The 15983-nt window shown below is 50.9% G+C and overlaps 1 protein-coding gene across 23 annotated transcripts in view; it reads right to left on the bottom strand.

Annotated features, from left to right (window-relative positions):
• The window catches only part of PPFIBP2 (PPFIA binding protein 2), a 168469-nt gene extending 155405 nt beyond the window's left edge, over nucleotides 1-13064 (bottom strand). For 11 of the 23 annotated variants that reach the window (XR_009504639.1, XR_009504640.1, XR_009504641.1 and 8 more), the window contains exon 1: nucleotides 12904-13063. Coding sequence is in view for 10 of the 23 variants with exons in the window: in XM_059931023.1 (XP_059787006.1) it covers nucleotides 12904-12975 (72 nt within the window). In the remaining 13 variants the exon portion in view is untranslated. Of the gene's footprint in view, nucleotides 1-12903 lie in introns of all 23 variants that reach the window. The other 12 variants (XR_009504637.1, XR_009504638.1, XM_059931025.1 and 9 more) reach the window with 5 other exon arrangements.
• Between the last annotated feature and the right edge of the window lie 2919 nt (nucleotides 13065-15983).

The following is a 15983-nucleotide window of genomic DNA, read 5'->3' as shown; positions in this document are numbered from 1 at the left end:
AATCCATCTAGTCTGTGGTATTTTTGTTATGGCAGCCCTAGGAAACTGACACATGCCCCCATCTGATCTTGGATACACGCTGGACAAACCTATGGGAAGAAGGCAGCCTCCTCTCCAGAGATGTGGGTCTCTGTTCTCATCCACTGGTGTTCCTCTTCCCTCTCAGTCTAAGGGAGATGGCTTTGCATCTCCAGACCTTAAACAACATCCAGGTAAGGACAGTTCCCAACAGTCCTTTATCTATCTTCTTTGTAAGTCAGCTCCGAGTCAAGTCATGCCTGGGGACCATGACCATTTAGTGAGACCAGATGTTGATATGTTGTAAGGCAGAAACCTGAAGACCCCGCAGCCTGACCAGCTGTCAAGCTGCATTCAAGGAGCCCTGGGCCCAGCCCTGTTCTCTTCAAGGCAATTCAACAATCCAGCATATGATGGGGGGAGGGAGGGGCAAAGCCGGTCCCCTAACCTCAGCTCACCAGTCACAAGACACTTGCCACTCAGATCACTTCCCTCCCCTAAGAGTACTTAGGCCACAGAGTGGCCCAGGGACTTTCCTAAGAAAAGTGATCCAGGAATCCCCCATCTGCACACATACTCACAGACCACAGACAAGCCGGCTGGGGACTGCACTGCAAGAGGTCTCCCCTCCCTGGGGATCCATGAGGTCTGGCTCCCGGAAGCCTGTCAGTCTGACCCCAGGGGAGTGGGAGCAACTGCAACAGCTCCTGGAGGCCTCTCTCACATCTTTCTCACCTCGTCTTTTCCACAAAGCAGGGCCATTATTTTCCCATGGGAGACACCCGAACAGTTCCTTAGTCTCAAAGTGAAAGGTGTAGAAGCCTGTGTGATGCGAAAGGGCCACAGAAGGGGAAGGCAGTACCTACACCAGAGGCCCACAGCCCAGCCCAATCTGGACCCCTGAGTCTTTGCAGCTCCTTCCTCATTCCCCTGAAGAAGGAGACAAGCAAGATACAACAGCGAGAGTCCAGGCTTGGGAGTCAGACCGACTTGGGTTTAAATCCTGACTCTACTGCTTAGAGCTGGGTTAGTTTCTGACCTTGGGTAACACAGATTAACCTCTCAGGTTACTGTGTAATGAAGATATTACCACCTGCCTCACACAGGGCTGGTCAGAGGGTTAGGGGGGCAGAGTCAAACACCCAGCTCAGTGCCTGGCCCTTCTCAGAGACCGTGTCCCCACTGCATTATTCCAGAAGATGGAGTTAGCCAAGACCTCTTATCAGGGCCTAAATGTTGGGATCAGGAAAAAAATATGCAACACTGACTCCCTTTGAGAAATTGCCAAATCTCTTGAGGCCAGCCTGCAATTAGGGGAACCCTAGGGTACAACGCAGCGCACTTGCTCTGTGCTTTCCGTGTCTCTCTAGCAGGGCCTTCCAGAATGGTAAGGTAATTGATGGCATGCATGCTCTTACAGCCCCTTGGTGCCTTGCTCAGTCATTCTGCCAGTGCCACCAGGCACCCAGCTTAAGGACAGTAAGCAGGCAGGGTTTATGATGTTCACGGGCCATCTGAAGGCAGGTACCTGGCAGAGAAGTCACAGCTGCGGAGATGGATTTGGGGACCCCAAACATAGAGGCTAAAGCTGAAGTTGGCCTCCAGGGCTTGGGAGGACCAAGGGCCAAACTCTGACCACATCTGTGGAGCAGGAGGGCCCAGGCCCTAGGCACTGGCGTCGGGAGAACCCTTAGTAACTCAGAGGTGGCCTTGAGAGAAGACGGCCGAGTGGTACTGGTGTCCCACAGAGGCCCACAATTGCTCCCAGTGGACATCTCACTCTCAGACACCTAGAACCAAACAGGCAAGCACCCCCAAGTCACTCAGGAATGGGTTCCACACAGGGTGCGTGACAGTGACACAACAAGATGAGTGTCTCATGCACCCTGCAGGATCCCTCTCACAACTGCCATCCCTCACTCGACTGTCACCAGGTTTATTTAAAATTCTCTTTCAGGAGTTCCCTGGTGGCCTAGTGGTTAGGATTCCGGGCTCTCACTGATGTGGCCCGGGTTCAAACCCTGGTCGGGGAACTGAGATCCTGCAAGCTGCACGGTGGGGCAAAAAAAATAAAAAATAAAATTTTCTGTCAAATGTAAGTAATCATGACATGTGAAGACCGGACTTGTGACCCTGGAGTAGCCCTTTACGTTTTCAAAGCTGGGACACGGGGGTACAGCTCTGTCCCCCAAGCGCCCTGTAACACGAGATCCCAAGACACTGCAGCCCAGATACGCCCTCCTCAGCACCCTGGCCTCCCTAGGTGGTCTTCTCGGGGCTTCCTCCTTAGCCTGAGGGAGACCTTCCCATCAGGAAGCCTGAAAGACCCTAGGTCCACCCTGAGGACAAAAGCCAGGTGTGGCTGGCAGAGCTGGGTCTGGGTTCCGAGCTCCAGGAGGCAGGCCGAGCTGGACAGAGGGAGTGGCCCTGTGCAGACCTGATCAGCAATGAGGACCGGCTGGCTCCACAGGACACAGGATAAGAAAGTACCCCAGCTTTGGCAGGCAGCCACCAGCAGCACCCACCTGCTCAGACCCTGAACATGACACCATGGAAACAATGCTCTCCCTTCACGCACGCTCTCAGCGCCCACTCCACGCCCCTGCACGGACAGGCTCCCAGCAAACACTTCCAGAAAGGTCGGCCCCTCCTCTCCACCCCGACAGCTCCACCGGGGTTATGGCCCAGGTTTCTCTCTCATCCTCACCCCCACCCTCCCAACCCACCATCTTGCTTAACATCCCTCAATGGCTGACACCCTGGGGGCCCCAACAGGTGGGATGTAAGGAACTTGTTACTAATGATAAAGTAGCTAAAGTCAGGAATCTTTTGGGACTTCCCTGATGGCGCAGTGGTTAAGAATCCGCCTGCCAATGCACGGGACACGGGTTCGAGCTCTGGTCCGGGAAGATCCCACATGCCGCGGAGCAACTAAGCCCGTGCACCACAGCTACTGAGTCGGCGTGCCACAATTACTGGAGCCCGCGCACCTAGAGCCCGTGCTCCGCAATGAGAAGCCCGCGCACCGCAACAAAGACCCAACGCAGCCAAAAATAAATAAATAAAAACTTTTTTAAAAAGGAATTTTTTTGTATAAATTAGAGAAGATTCTGGGTTACCTTGCCCCATTCTAATATACTTTGAGTGGGAGAGAAAATAGAGGAATTCGGCCAGGAAATCAGCAATTGCCTTATAGCGCTCAGGAAACATCAGTTTCTGTGACACCATGAACAACTGTGCAACTTCCTACTATTTTTTAGAGATTTACTTTATAAATACGTGTGTGTGCACGCGTGTATATATCGCATTGGGGCCAGGTGTGCATCATGGCAACCTGGCCACGACCACCAAGTGCTTCTCACAGCCTAATGTCGTCTGACCATCTTCCTGCCTCAACACGAAGAGCTGATCTTCATGGTAAACTTAAGACCGAATCATCTGGACTCTCAAGGTGGCGGCAAGATAGAGTGGAAGGAACATGGGTTTGGGGATCAGATAGATGGGGCATCAATTTTATTTCAACCACTCGCCAGCTAGGGAACCTTGGGAAAGTCACTTATCCTGAGTCAGTTTCCTCCTCCGCTAAAGCCCTGACAGGCTCCTGTGAGATGTAAGTGAGCACCGACGAGTCTGTGCTCAGTGCCTGATGCATGGTGCGCGCTTAATGAATGATGATTTCCAGTCCCTGGTTCCCTGTCTAGCCTCCCTTCCTCCTCCAGCTCTAGCCAAACCAAACCACTGGCTGTTTGCCACCCGTGCCCCTTAACTTACCGTCCCATGCCTTTCTTTGTACATTGCTGTTCCCTCTGCTAGAAGTGCCCTCCTTCACCCCCACAGAACGGGGTGTCTCTGGTCCATCTTTCCTTCAAGACACATCTCAAATGCCCCCTCCTCCTCCTTTCTCTGAATGTTCACTGTGTTTTCTCTGCAGTTATTACTGCCTATTTTGAATGAGGGGTACATTCCTTAAATTCCATCCAGGCAGGGGACATGTCTTACTCATCTTGTGTTCCCACCATAATGGTTCTTGGCACGGAGGATGGTAAAAAAAAAAAAAATTAAAAAAATAATGGCGACTGAAATAATAAATGAGGTCACAAGTCTATTGACTCCAGAATACTTAGGAATTATGCCCCACCTCTGCTGCTAAAAGAGTTTCCTAGATCCAGTGGGCCAATTCTCATCTGGGGGCTTCCCTGGCCTCCCTCCTACCAGCCTTGGCGGGCTCCCCTCCCTGCCACCCCAGCCAGGATTGTGTGCCCGTCAGGCATCCACGTTGCTTAACCGCAGCACTCTCCATCCTCCCACCACTCACCCCACCCAAAACCTCAGCTTACTTGAATAAGGCCCTGCTGCCCACAGCCCTTCCCTGTCCCCTCTCGGGGCTGGAAGCTTGTTCTGTGACCCAGGCTGCAGACAGTCGGTCAGAATTCCTAGTGTCGTGCCCACCGCCCTCCTGGATCGCTCCCTCCTACACCCGCTATTACCTCTTGGATGTTGTGAGCTCACTGTCTCAGACCGCACGGCCCTGGTCCTGCAGGTACCAGGACTCTGTGTTCTTGAAATCTTCCAGGAAGGGCCCATGAGTCCATAAGAGCCTTCATGCCCCCGCCAGGTGGTCAGGCCAAGGTAGGCATCAGCAGAGAATACACACAGTACAATCGCTTTGGGATCATGACCTCAAAGTTCCAGCCCACAAAGGCACTTCCTCAGAGTCTTTCCTCTCTCCCAAACCTGCACTGGGTGGGACTTTGGCCTAGGACCTGAGATAGAGAAGCTTCTGCACAGCTTCATGGCCGCCCTTCCCCAGCTTTCCACCTTCATTCTCCCCTACATTTGCTGCAAGTCACCTCTCTGCTGAGAAGCCAACAATCATCCCCCCAAATCCTACAGTACTTTTAGTGAGACCCACACCCTTTTGGCAAAGTCTGCTTCCTCAGTTATTTCACAAATTCCTCTCTAGTCAGTACTGCCTGGACAATGCCCTCTGCAGGTAGACTCCAGTAACACGCTCTAAAACAGCCACCCGGCCCTAGAGGGAAGCTTGAGTTATTTGGAATTTCTTACATCATGCCAAACTGAAATCTGCCTCTTCTTTAATCCTCTGTACCGTTCCCACCAAGGGCCCTCAACCCTGCCCTCTGAGCAAGGCACAACATGGCAGCTCCCTTGCCCACCTAAATATCACAGTTCCAACCCTGTGTCTTCCTGTCTGTCCCAGGACCTTCCGGAGCTTACAGGACAGGGACTCCAGCTTTGATGCAGTAACGGGCCCTCCTCCACCTGCTCCCAAAGTGTGGTGCCCAGGGTACCACATCCAGGTGTGGCCAGTCTTGGCCACTGCAGGGAAAAGTGGGATGACCCCTCTTCCCATCAAGGTCGAAAGTCAGGACTTCTATTAATGCAGCTAGGCTAAGCCAAGTTCTGTGGGCTTTTCCACATGGCCGGGTAGAAAACTGATGAATTGATTTTTGGAGCCTAAGGGCAGGACTTTGACCTTACCCCACCATGTCCCATGGAGCTGGTGTGGGCTCGGAGCTCTCTGTTTGTTGTCCTTGCCCTGTACATTGGTGACGGGCCATCTGAAATCAACCTGTTCCCTCACCCTGCCATGGACTTCTGCCTCCTGGACCTCCTGCTCACCTCCACCACGGGGGTCACACCTGGAGCCCCAGACAATACTACTTCCCCCCTGAAATTTCAGAATAAGCCCTCTGGTTGGTGTAAATCACTCCTCTTGACAAACTATATTTGCCAGGCTTTCTGAGAAGAGGATGAGAATAATACCACTTACTACTTACGACGCCCAAGCACTGCAGCCAACATTTTATACGCATCGTCATCTCATTTAATCTTTACAACAAGCAGGTGAGATCGGCCTAGTACTGTTCCCATTCGACAGGCGAGGAACTTCAAGCTCAGAGAAGGAGAGACTTGCTCGAAGGAGAAACAGCAAGTCTGAGGAGAGCCAGGACTTAAATGAAAGAGTGAGCTGGCAGGGCCCTCGGAGATAAGGGAGTCCCAGTCCCCACGGTAGAGGACACCCACCGCCTGCCATGCTGGAGTCAGGGGGTGAGTGAGGAGTCAGTGCCCTTTTCTCCAGCAGGACAACACCCCTGCCAGAGGCTTCGTGCAGCTCCAGTGAGCCGCGCAGCAAAAACCTAGCCGGACACGCAGGGCAGGGCGGTGGTGCTTGTTGTTACCGGGACAGCAGCGTTGCATCGAAGAACCAGATGTCTTGGCTGCTTGCAGGAAGAGCTTATGTAATAAAACTTTCTCATGACAAGCAGTCGAGGGCAGGTGTCAGAGCCAAGAACTATTCCTTTGCTTTGGTAAAATGTCGAATTAGAAGAATCCTCCTTTCTCACCCAAATTCCAGTTCTAACTTCTCCCCTCGCCCTACTCTAATCCCCTCTCCCCCATCGCCTTCCCCCCCCCCCCACCCCGTTGCTTACTGAATTTAGAGTTTGATGCCACACATCCCAGTACGCCCGAGGCAGTCCTGTCTCCCAGGGGCCCATCCAGCTCAGCATCTGCCTCCTCCTCTCACTCTCAGAAGTGGCCCAGTTAGGACAAGAAATTAAAGTGAATACTCTGGAACCTTAAAAAAAATCACTTTCTTTCTCTGGTACCTGTTTGCCTCCCATAAATGGCAATAACACTACCTGCCTCATGAGACAAGCCCTTTGTAAAACCCACCAAAGCCAGAAGTTCCTCTCCGTCTTTCCTCTGGAGGCAGCTTTCTGGGGCCAGTCAACATACACCTCTGTTTCATCCATAAAGCAGTCCAGGGTCAAGCCAGCCGTACATGTGAAAACCTCTTTGATTCAGGGGAACAGAACCTTGTGTTGTGGGAAGGAAACAGTCACCCCTAAAGAGAGGAATTGTTATGTGTGCATGCAAGGAACGAAAGTAACCCATATTTGGTCTTCCTAACCTGAACTGTGGCTCTGCCCTTCTCTGTTCCCTTAGTCCCTACAGCAGATCCCTTGGCCTCTACACAACTCTCTCTCTCACACACACACACACACACACACACACACACACACACACACACACTCAAAACAAGATGAGGTAGAAACTTGCCAGACCCAGCTACATAACTCAAAAAGAACCAAGAGGCTCGGGAATTCCCTGGCGGTCCAGTGGTTAGGACTCCACGCTTCCACTGCAGGGGGCATGGGTTTGATCCCTGGTCAGGGAACTAAGATCCCGCAAACCGCTGCGCGGTGAGGCCAAAAAAAAAAAGAACCAAGAGGCTTAACAAGTTTGACTGAAAGTTGAATCCCAGCATTTCTTGTGTCTGTTTTTATTTGGCAGTTATCATATGCCAGGCAATAATCTAAAGGTTTCACATGCATTAACCCAGCTCTGCCTTAGCAGAACGAGGTCATCGCTGTGCCGTGGCAAAGGCAGGACTCACCCTGGGAGGCTGGGGAGCCTGGCCGGGCAGAGAGGTGTGGAAGGGAAAGGTAAGGAGGGGAGGAAACCCAGCCTCAGGGCCACTGAGTCTCTTGGCAGCAGTGCAGACTCTAGACAAGGTCCTCTCTCCTTATCAGACAGCTGTGGCCCTCACTCAACCATCTAAATCCCTGACACTGGCCCTACACACAGGCCCTGGCTTGGAAAAAGTTCTCATGGCTGATTGGCTTCCCCGGATAGGCACACCCCGCTGCCCCCACCCCAGCACTACACTGGCGACTCCTCATAGCTGGTTGGAGGCATCCCTAAAGTCTGTTGACGACGGGGAGTGGGGTGGTGGGAGTTTGGGTCCCTGGAATACATCTTTCCATGGAACTGATAGATTGGTGCTTGCATTCCCAGAAGAACAATTTAATACGCATGTACTCCCACTAAGCACTAACAAGCATAAGAGTGCAGATACCATAAAAGCACTCCCTACTTCCCGTCAGCCCACATCCCCATAGGTCACAGGACAGAAAGAAGGTCTCATGAGCCTTCGCACCCCCAGTGGCTTTGGCTGCCACAGACACTTCCTCCTGAGTTTTTGACCTACAAGACTCCAGCCTTAGCTGTACTGCAGAATGAATTCACCCCAAACCTGGTCTGTTTCTCGTTCTTCATTGCCTAATGGAGTCTCCATCTGCACCTTCCGGCAGCTCTCGTCTGGCCAAACCCACTGTGCTACAAAGGACAGAATTCAAGGCCAGAAGGCCTGAGTTTTGCCACCAGCAGCTGGGTGACCCTGGGTAGCCTTCTTTGGGCCTCACCATCCTCATGGGTAAAAACATAAAGGGCATGCAAGTAACTACCCAAGGCTCCCTCCTGATTTCAAAAGGAATCGACCACCCTCATCTCCCTTCCCCTTTCCAAGAAGCTCCTCCATGCTCTCATGCTGCTAACAACTGCCTCATTCTTCTCCCAGCAAACTAGCACAAAATGTCAGTGTCCAATGTGACTCTTTTCTCTCTCCCTCAAATCTAATCAGTCACCAAATCCTGCAGGATTTCTTGGCAAGCTCATTCACCTCCTCAACATCCCTATTGCCATTGCCTTGATTTAGGTCCTAATCTACCTCACTGAGTTGTTCCAACAGCTCATTCTCATAAGAAGTTCCTTCCCGTCCCTCCAACCTGCCCTTCTAAGCCGTGAATCCTCCTGAAAGCACAGGCTTCACCTTGTCTCTTCCATACTCAAAGACCTTCAAGGTCATCAGCATTACATTTTAATTCTTTAAGGTCAACTTTCAAGACCTTCCAGGATCTCTCCCCAGCCTGAGACTCCAGCATCATTTCTCCCAGTCTCCCCTCCCCACCCCACCCTATGACTCTAGCCCTGTGGACCACTCATAAGGCTTGTCCTAGCCTTTCAGGTTCTGCTCTTGTTCCTTCCCTCATCTCCAACACAAAACAACCTGCCCTTTTCACCCTTTTACTGAAGCCAACACTGCAAAACAGACTCAAGGGCTCAAGGCCCTCGCCTGCCACAAACTCTTCCTCAACATCTGCTGAGTGTAGGGCCGAACACAAGGGCTGATGCAGCCCCAGGGCAGCTCAGAGTTTGGAGGGGGTGTGAACAGAGACATGCAAATGAAGTGTGTTAAGAACCACAGAAGACATCTGTACTGGATGCTATACTAGTACAATTTAGAGAGAAGAGTAAAAATAACTTGGGGGTGGGGGGAGGAGAGGTGTTTCAAGACTTTGATCTGCATTTTGAAGGATTAGTAAGAGTTCATTCATCTTGCAGAGCAGAGACAAAAGGGCTTCCCAGGAAGAGAAAATAGCGTATGCAAAGGCAGAGAGGCACAAAGGATAGAAATTGTTAAGCTACTCAGTTTGGGGAACAGTGGAGATGCAGCTGGTAAGTCAAATTATTGCCAGCTTCTGCGGAGGAGCCTTGAATGCCAAACAAGGATATTATACTTTATCCCTTTGAGAGGCGATCCTATCCCACCTTGCCTATACCTTCCATCCACAGCTGTGTTACAGAGGCCAAGATTATTACACAACATGGAACACGATGATTAAAAGCATTGTGCACAGTGAAAGCTGGGTTCTCAGTGTGCATAAATGTGTGTGTGACAGAGATAGGAAATGAAAGTAAGAATTACCAAGGAGCACCAAAGTAAGGATTTCCTAGGAGCACTAAATAGAAATCATAAGTTTCCCAAAGACAAAGCTGAGAGTTGGCAGGCCCCTGGGAACTCACAAGGCCTTAAGGAAATCTGGTCTAAAGGTAAACAGACGCTCTAAGATGGCATCTCCTAGAAGATTATTTACTGAGTGTGAGAGTGATAAGAATGGCCCTCATGAAAATCCCCATGACCTGGCTTTCAGAGTCTACAAAGGATACAGCCCACCTTTCTGAGACCAGCTGTGGATTCTGCAAAAACTGAGACACACAGGTGTCAGCAAGTGTTGAAACCAAAGAATGATGCCATGAAAACATCAAGTGGAATTGCTCTGAGGAAGGAGGAAGCAGGAAAAATAGTGACTCAGGAAAACGCAAGGCTGCCAAGAGTTTCAGCCTAGTTGTGCCCACACCAAGTGATGACAGTGTCACATCTTCCCCCTGTCCCCCCGAGTGTCACCTCTTGAATGAGGGTGCACAGTCTGGGATCTTAATAAATGTTTAAATGCCTCAACAGTTCATAATAGCTCTCCCTTCTCATGTTTTGCAAAAGGGGATCCACCAGAGGCTTTTAAGCAAGAGTGTCATGAACAAATCTGTATATCAGGAAGGAAATGTTTTTGACGGCCAAGTAAAAAACAACTTCCAAATATTATCACAAATGTGATAGTCTAAAGGCCATGCCATTCCTTGTCCAAAGCTCAATTCTTGTTCCTCCCTCCTCACCTCTCGGCCTGGCCCCCTAGCCCATAGATGCTCTCTCTAGTCTCTCCTACCTGTCCCCTCTCTGAGGTCCAACACAGGTCCTCTTCACTTCTATCTTAATTGATCTTCCACATCCTAACTGGCCTCTCCACCTCCAGGGTCTTTTCCCACCGGTCACTGCTTCCCACAGCCCGGCCAGAGTCCACCCCAGCAGTTCCCACCTGGCCTTCAACAGAATCACAGAGGAACTTGGTAAAAACAGGCCAGACCTACTTAATCTGAGTAATTTAAAAGCTCCCCAGGCAATTCTGAGGCACAGCCAGGTTTGCAAACTACTGTTCTCAATCCTGGCTATCCATAGTGAAGGGGCTGCAACCACTGAGGACTTGTAAGAAATGTAGAATGTCAGGTCCCACCTCTAACCTAGGAATCACAATTTGCATTTGAAAAAGATCCCCAGGTGACTCTTAAGCTTGTTAAAGGTTGAAAAGCACTGCTACACAGTGTTGCTTGACCATTCATTTCACAAATATTTACTGGATTTTCTCTGGGCTGGAGGTTGGGAAGTTGGGAGGTTGAGAGGGTCAAGGGCCAAGGTCCCTGACTTTAAACTCACAAAACCATCAGCCAATCTCCTGCTTAAAACCTGTATTGGTTCTCATGCTTTCAAAGCCCAAACTTCTCCACCTGGCCTTCATGGCCCGCAGGGAATAGGTTTCTTCCTTGTCACCAGCTTTATTGTTTATCACTCGCCATAGGAGCCAAGCTGGGACACTTGCCACTTCTCATGGCTACAAAGTGCTTGCCTGCCCACACAGCTCTCGCAGCCCAGGTCACGCTCTACTCACCTCTGCCTGGAGAAACCCATGAGAAATTCTTCAAGGTCTATCACACACATGTCACCCCTTTCATGAAATTATTCCAGATTTTCCACACTCAGATGAAAGACAAATTCCCACAACTCTTTGCTCTTACCTCCTTCATAGCATTTATCTCATTCTACTTAAAGTCAGGGCAACTCCCATAGCTACCCCAGTAAAGAGACTATGATGCTGGGGACTTCCCTGGTGGTGCAGTGGTTAAGAATCCGCCTGCCAATGCAGGGGACACGGGTTCAAACCCTGGTCCGGGAAGATCCCACATGCCACGGAGCAACTAAGACCGTGTGCCACAACTACTGAGCCTGTGCTCTAGAGCCCGCGAGCCACAACTACCGAGCCCACATGCCACAACTACTGAAGCCTGAGCGCCTAGGGCCCATGCTCTGCAACAAGAGAAGCCACCGCAATGAGAAGCCCGCGCGCTGCAAAGAAGAGTAGACCCTGCTCACCGCAACTAGAGAAAGCCAGCATGCAGCAACGAAGACCCAATGCAGCCAAAAATTAATGAATTAATTATTTTAAAGAAAGGAGACTATGATGCTCAGTTTGTCTCCACAGTAGCAATAAGCTAAGAACTGGCACATCACCGAATCTCAAAGTAATAATAACAATAATGTATTAAATAACATTATGGATGAATGCAGTGAGTGAAAAGTTCACCAGTCTCCCTGCTCTCCCACTTCAAAGTCGTTTATATATGAATTTAAGCAGATTACAAACAGGCTGCCTCTCAAGCCCCAAGGAGAAATAATCTCTAAATCAAATATTTTGTGTTTTTCATATGACACAAATAATAATCAAAGACTGAACATGCTGAGGATGAATTCTGTATACAGCCAACTACCTTTGTTGGGCATTCAACTTCACAGAATGCAACATAAAATTTGTATTATAAAAGATTAGGGAACTGGGAGAGGAAGGAGAGAGATGAGAGAGGAAGTAAACCAAAATATGGAAAGGGAGACGGATCTATACCAAATATCCAGCTGCTCTAAAAGTAAAAATATAATACTCTGGATCTGTTTTGTAAGCGGATTAAATGCTGGCCAGAACGCCCGTTTTGATCTTAAGCAAACTTCGGAGGTTCTGGTCTTTAAGTATATAATCTTATTTTCATCTGAGGAACAACTGCAGGTCTGGAGTCAGCATGTCATGAGGGAGAGGAGCCCACTTTCAAACAGAACTATCCCCATCTTGCCGTCTACTGGGACGCAGTGGCTTGAGATTTGGAAAAGCATGTTGCATTTTTCCAATTACAGTATATAGTTGGTTTCAGCTAAGGCGTTGCAGCTGAACACACGCTCTGCGGATCACCCATTTGCTCGGGCAAATAGACCGTAAGCTTCCCGACCACCTTGGGCTCTCTCTCCAGACTACGCCGCTGCTCCAGTTGACTTAGCAGAGCTCTGACATACTACATAGAACTGAGGTGACCTGCCACCCTGCGCATCTCCAGGGCCATCCGGGCACCTGTAGGGGCGCGGACTGTCCGTAGACGCCGGACAGGACTGGGTGGAGATTCGGAGCAAATCCACAGGAGTTATACCCTCCTCCCAGTCTTCTGGCCAGAGAAGGGGTCAGGAGGGTCCCCGCCCTCGCGCCTGGGACACACTCCAGGGCTCTCAGTTCCTCAGGCAATGCCCCTACGCGGGCTCGCAGTCCCGACCGCGCAGCGGGCCTGGGGGGGTAGGGAGAACCCACTGACCTGGGTGCGGGGATCCTCTCCGGGCAGCTCAGGTGTGCGGGCCTTTCCCGTGTCCCTCCCACCTCCGAACATGAGAGCCGAGAAGCGAGCTCTAGGCCACCGACCCACCGACCAACTAACCGACCAACCAGCGGGCCGACCGGCAGCGGCCGGGTCTGGAGCCCACGTGACGGGGGCGGGGACCCGCGGGAGGCTCGTCCCGCAGCGCCCGCTTCCCCACCGCCCCACCTTCCCCCGGGACCGCCCCTCTGCCACGCCCCCTCCCTCTTGGCTCCTTGGCTGCCCGCAGGGACCCATCCGCCAAGTGTTCTAGCTCCCCCGGGACCCGCCTCATCAAGCCGGCCCCTTAGAACCTGCTTAGGCCCCGCCCATCCAGCCCCAGCTCCGGCGCCGCGCCCTAGGCCGAGCTTACCGTTCCCCCCCCAAGCCCCGCCTCTCTCAGGAGGCCACGTCCCTCCCTGGAGCCCCGCTCCGCTCTTGGTCACCTCCCCCTCCAGCACCCTTCCGGCCCCGGGGAGTCGCCCGGCGGTTCTCAGCTCCCTGTCACCGGACTTGTCCAGCCCTTCAGCACCGCTCCTTGGCCGTAGGGAATGAAAGAGAAAAGCAGAAAGGGAACTTGTGCCGAGAATTGCAAAGAGACAGAAGCCATAGAAAAAACGTTTTAGAGGCACTCCCAGAGCAGCAACCTTTTGGGTGTGCGGACTTCTGGGCCCCCGGAATCGCGTTCAAATTGAGGTTGGCCTGACAGCAGCCTCATTTCTTGCCTCTGAGCGCCCCCAGTTCGGAAGACGGAGTTACCCTAGGGTCTGGCCGCACTTGAACCCCGCAACCTGGGGTGGAGGTCCCTCTAGTGGTTGGCGCCAGTCACTGACACCCATTCTTGTGAACAGCTGGGGACAAGCAGCGCTGCCCTGTGCCCACCGCTTAGGCGAGGTTCCACAGGCGCAAGAAAAGCTGCGGCGATGTCTGACCACAGGAATGGATTGTAGAATCGGGGCAGCACTGGACCCTGGGGACCTAGTCCAGTGCCTTCCCCCAGTGTAGGGCCTGAATCCCCTTCGGTTGTACTGCTAGGTTGTTGCCCTGCCTGGATCTCCAAGAATTGGTTGCTCAGTTCGGCTGATGAAAATCCCTGTGGGCCTCAGATGGCATCACACCAGGGACTCTGGCATAGTCCCCAGCTCAGGCAGGAGTCACTAGTGCCCTAACCTCAGTTTTTATCCACATTTCTACAGGCTGGAGTGTTGACAAACTCCTCAAGACACTTATTTTTTCATACTATCCTGGTGGTCTGAAATTACCAGTGTGCCCAGAAGACTTGTACATGGGAACAAAACTTAAGCCACCCTGGCAAATATGAGACTCTGGTCACTGCAGGAACCTGGCCAGATGCAGGCCAAGGGCAAAGCCAGCAGAGGAAGGCTGGGGCCCACAAGAGTTGTATTACAACAGGACACTCTTTAGTTCTCTTTCACTTCCTTAAAATAGCAGCGCAGAGGCTTTTGTAGAGAAGGCTGCCACAGTTCACACGAGTTCATGGGTGTTTCCAAATCCCACATGTTATTGCCCTCGTGGACCCACAGTCCCCAGAAAATGCTAGTCTGTTCTTTAGAACTATACAATTACTTTTTAAAAGTCACTTTTAAAAAATGGCGTCACAGACATTGAAAACAAACTTATGGTTACTGAAAGGGAAAGGGGGGTGAGGGATAAAGTAGGAGTTTGGGATTAGCAGATATACACTACTATATATAAAACAGATAAACAACAAGGATCTACTGTATAGCACAGGGAACTATATTCAATATCTTGTAATAACGTATAATAAAAAAAAATCTGAAAAAGAATATATGTACGCATATATAAATGCATTACTTTGCTGTACACCTGAAACTAATACAACATTGTAAATCAACTATACTTCAATTTTTAAAAAATGGTGTAAGTCACTGGCTTTCCAGTTTATTCATACTTCGGAACCACTTTAGGGAAGGGGGCTTGAAAATTATAGTACTGTCTGGTCCCACCTCCAGAGGCTCTGACTGAATGGTCTGGGGGTATGGCCTGGCATCAGGATTTTTAAAAGCTCCTCAGGTGATTCTTAGGTGCAGTCAAGTTTAAGAACCACTGGTCTAGGTCTTAGGAACTTCAATCCTCACTAAAATCCAACAAGAGAGCCAGAGCTGAAAAGTTCATCTGAAAGAAGCCCAAGAAGTATTTGAGGGCCTGCATGTCCAGCCCTGGCTCCCAGGAAACAAAGTGGCCCGTTTGATGGAAGCCCAGGGGCTTCCTGGAGAAAATGTCTTGACCTGAAGAAGTGATTCTAGCTGTAGGAATTTAAGGCACCAGAGTGGGTTGGTTGGTTGTTAGTGGCAGGTGTGCCCTGTAGAACTGTCAAAGCAAAGCATATCACAGATGAAAGGCAGATAGCAAGCACATTACAGGCAGCCTCTGTGTGCCTCCAGAGGAACTGTGTATGCATGACTTACACATAATTCCACTCCAAGATAATTCCCCTGCTACCCTCCTTTGTGAGGCAGCCCGCATTCCTTTTCCCTGTGAAATAGGTAACGTTATTTTACACATGGGGCAACTAATGTCCCCAAACCCATGGAGTTGGTAATATCACCATGTTTAATTATTCATACCTGCCTCATTCCACAACAGATTTGGGCTCTCTGTATCACTCTGTTAGAACTGTGGGTAATTGCACTGTGTCCATGGAGTGAGTAATTCCATTCTGCCAAAGATTTACTCAAATGCTATGGGGGAAAAAAAACAAAAAACCTCTCTTCACTGCCTATGGTCTCAGCCTGGGCTTGGCAGAGGTGGGGAAACAGCTGCAAACACACAGAGCAAACCCTCTCATGTGACCAGCCTGGAAAGATAGAGGCCTCAGCACATGACACAGACTGGCACCGCAGCCTGCACTTGTGACCCAAACCAGGCTGCAGTGGACAAACGCGTGGGAAAGAGCTTGAAGAAGCCCCTCTGGACGGGCACAGCTGCCCTCTGTCCCCTGTGCCACAAGGCACGCCTGCTGTGGCAGGGAGTCCCTTGCCTGCTATCTGGCTTCCATC

The sequence above is a fragment of the Balaenoptera ricei genome, chromosome 8, assembly GCF_028023285.1.
Source record: "Balaenoptera ricei isolate mBalRic1 chromosome 8, mBalRic1.hap2, whole genome shotgun sequence".
Taxonomy (NCBI): Eukaryota; Metazoa; Chordata; class Mammalia; order Artiodactyla; family Balaenopteridae; genus Balaenoptera; species Balaenoptera ricei.
Note: the sequence above shows the minus strand (reverse complement) of the source record. Positions and strands in the feature narration are given on the sequence as shown.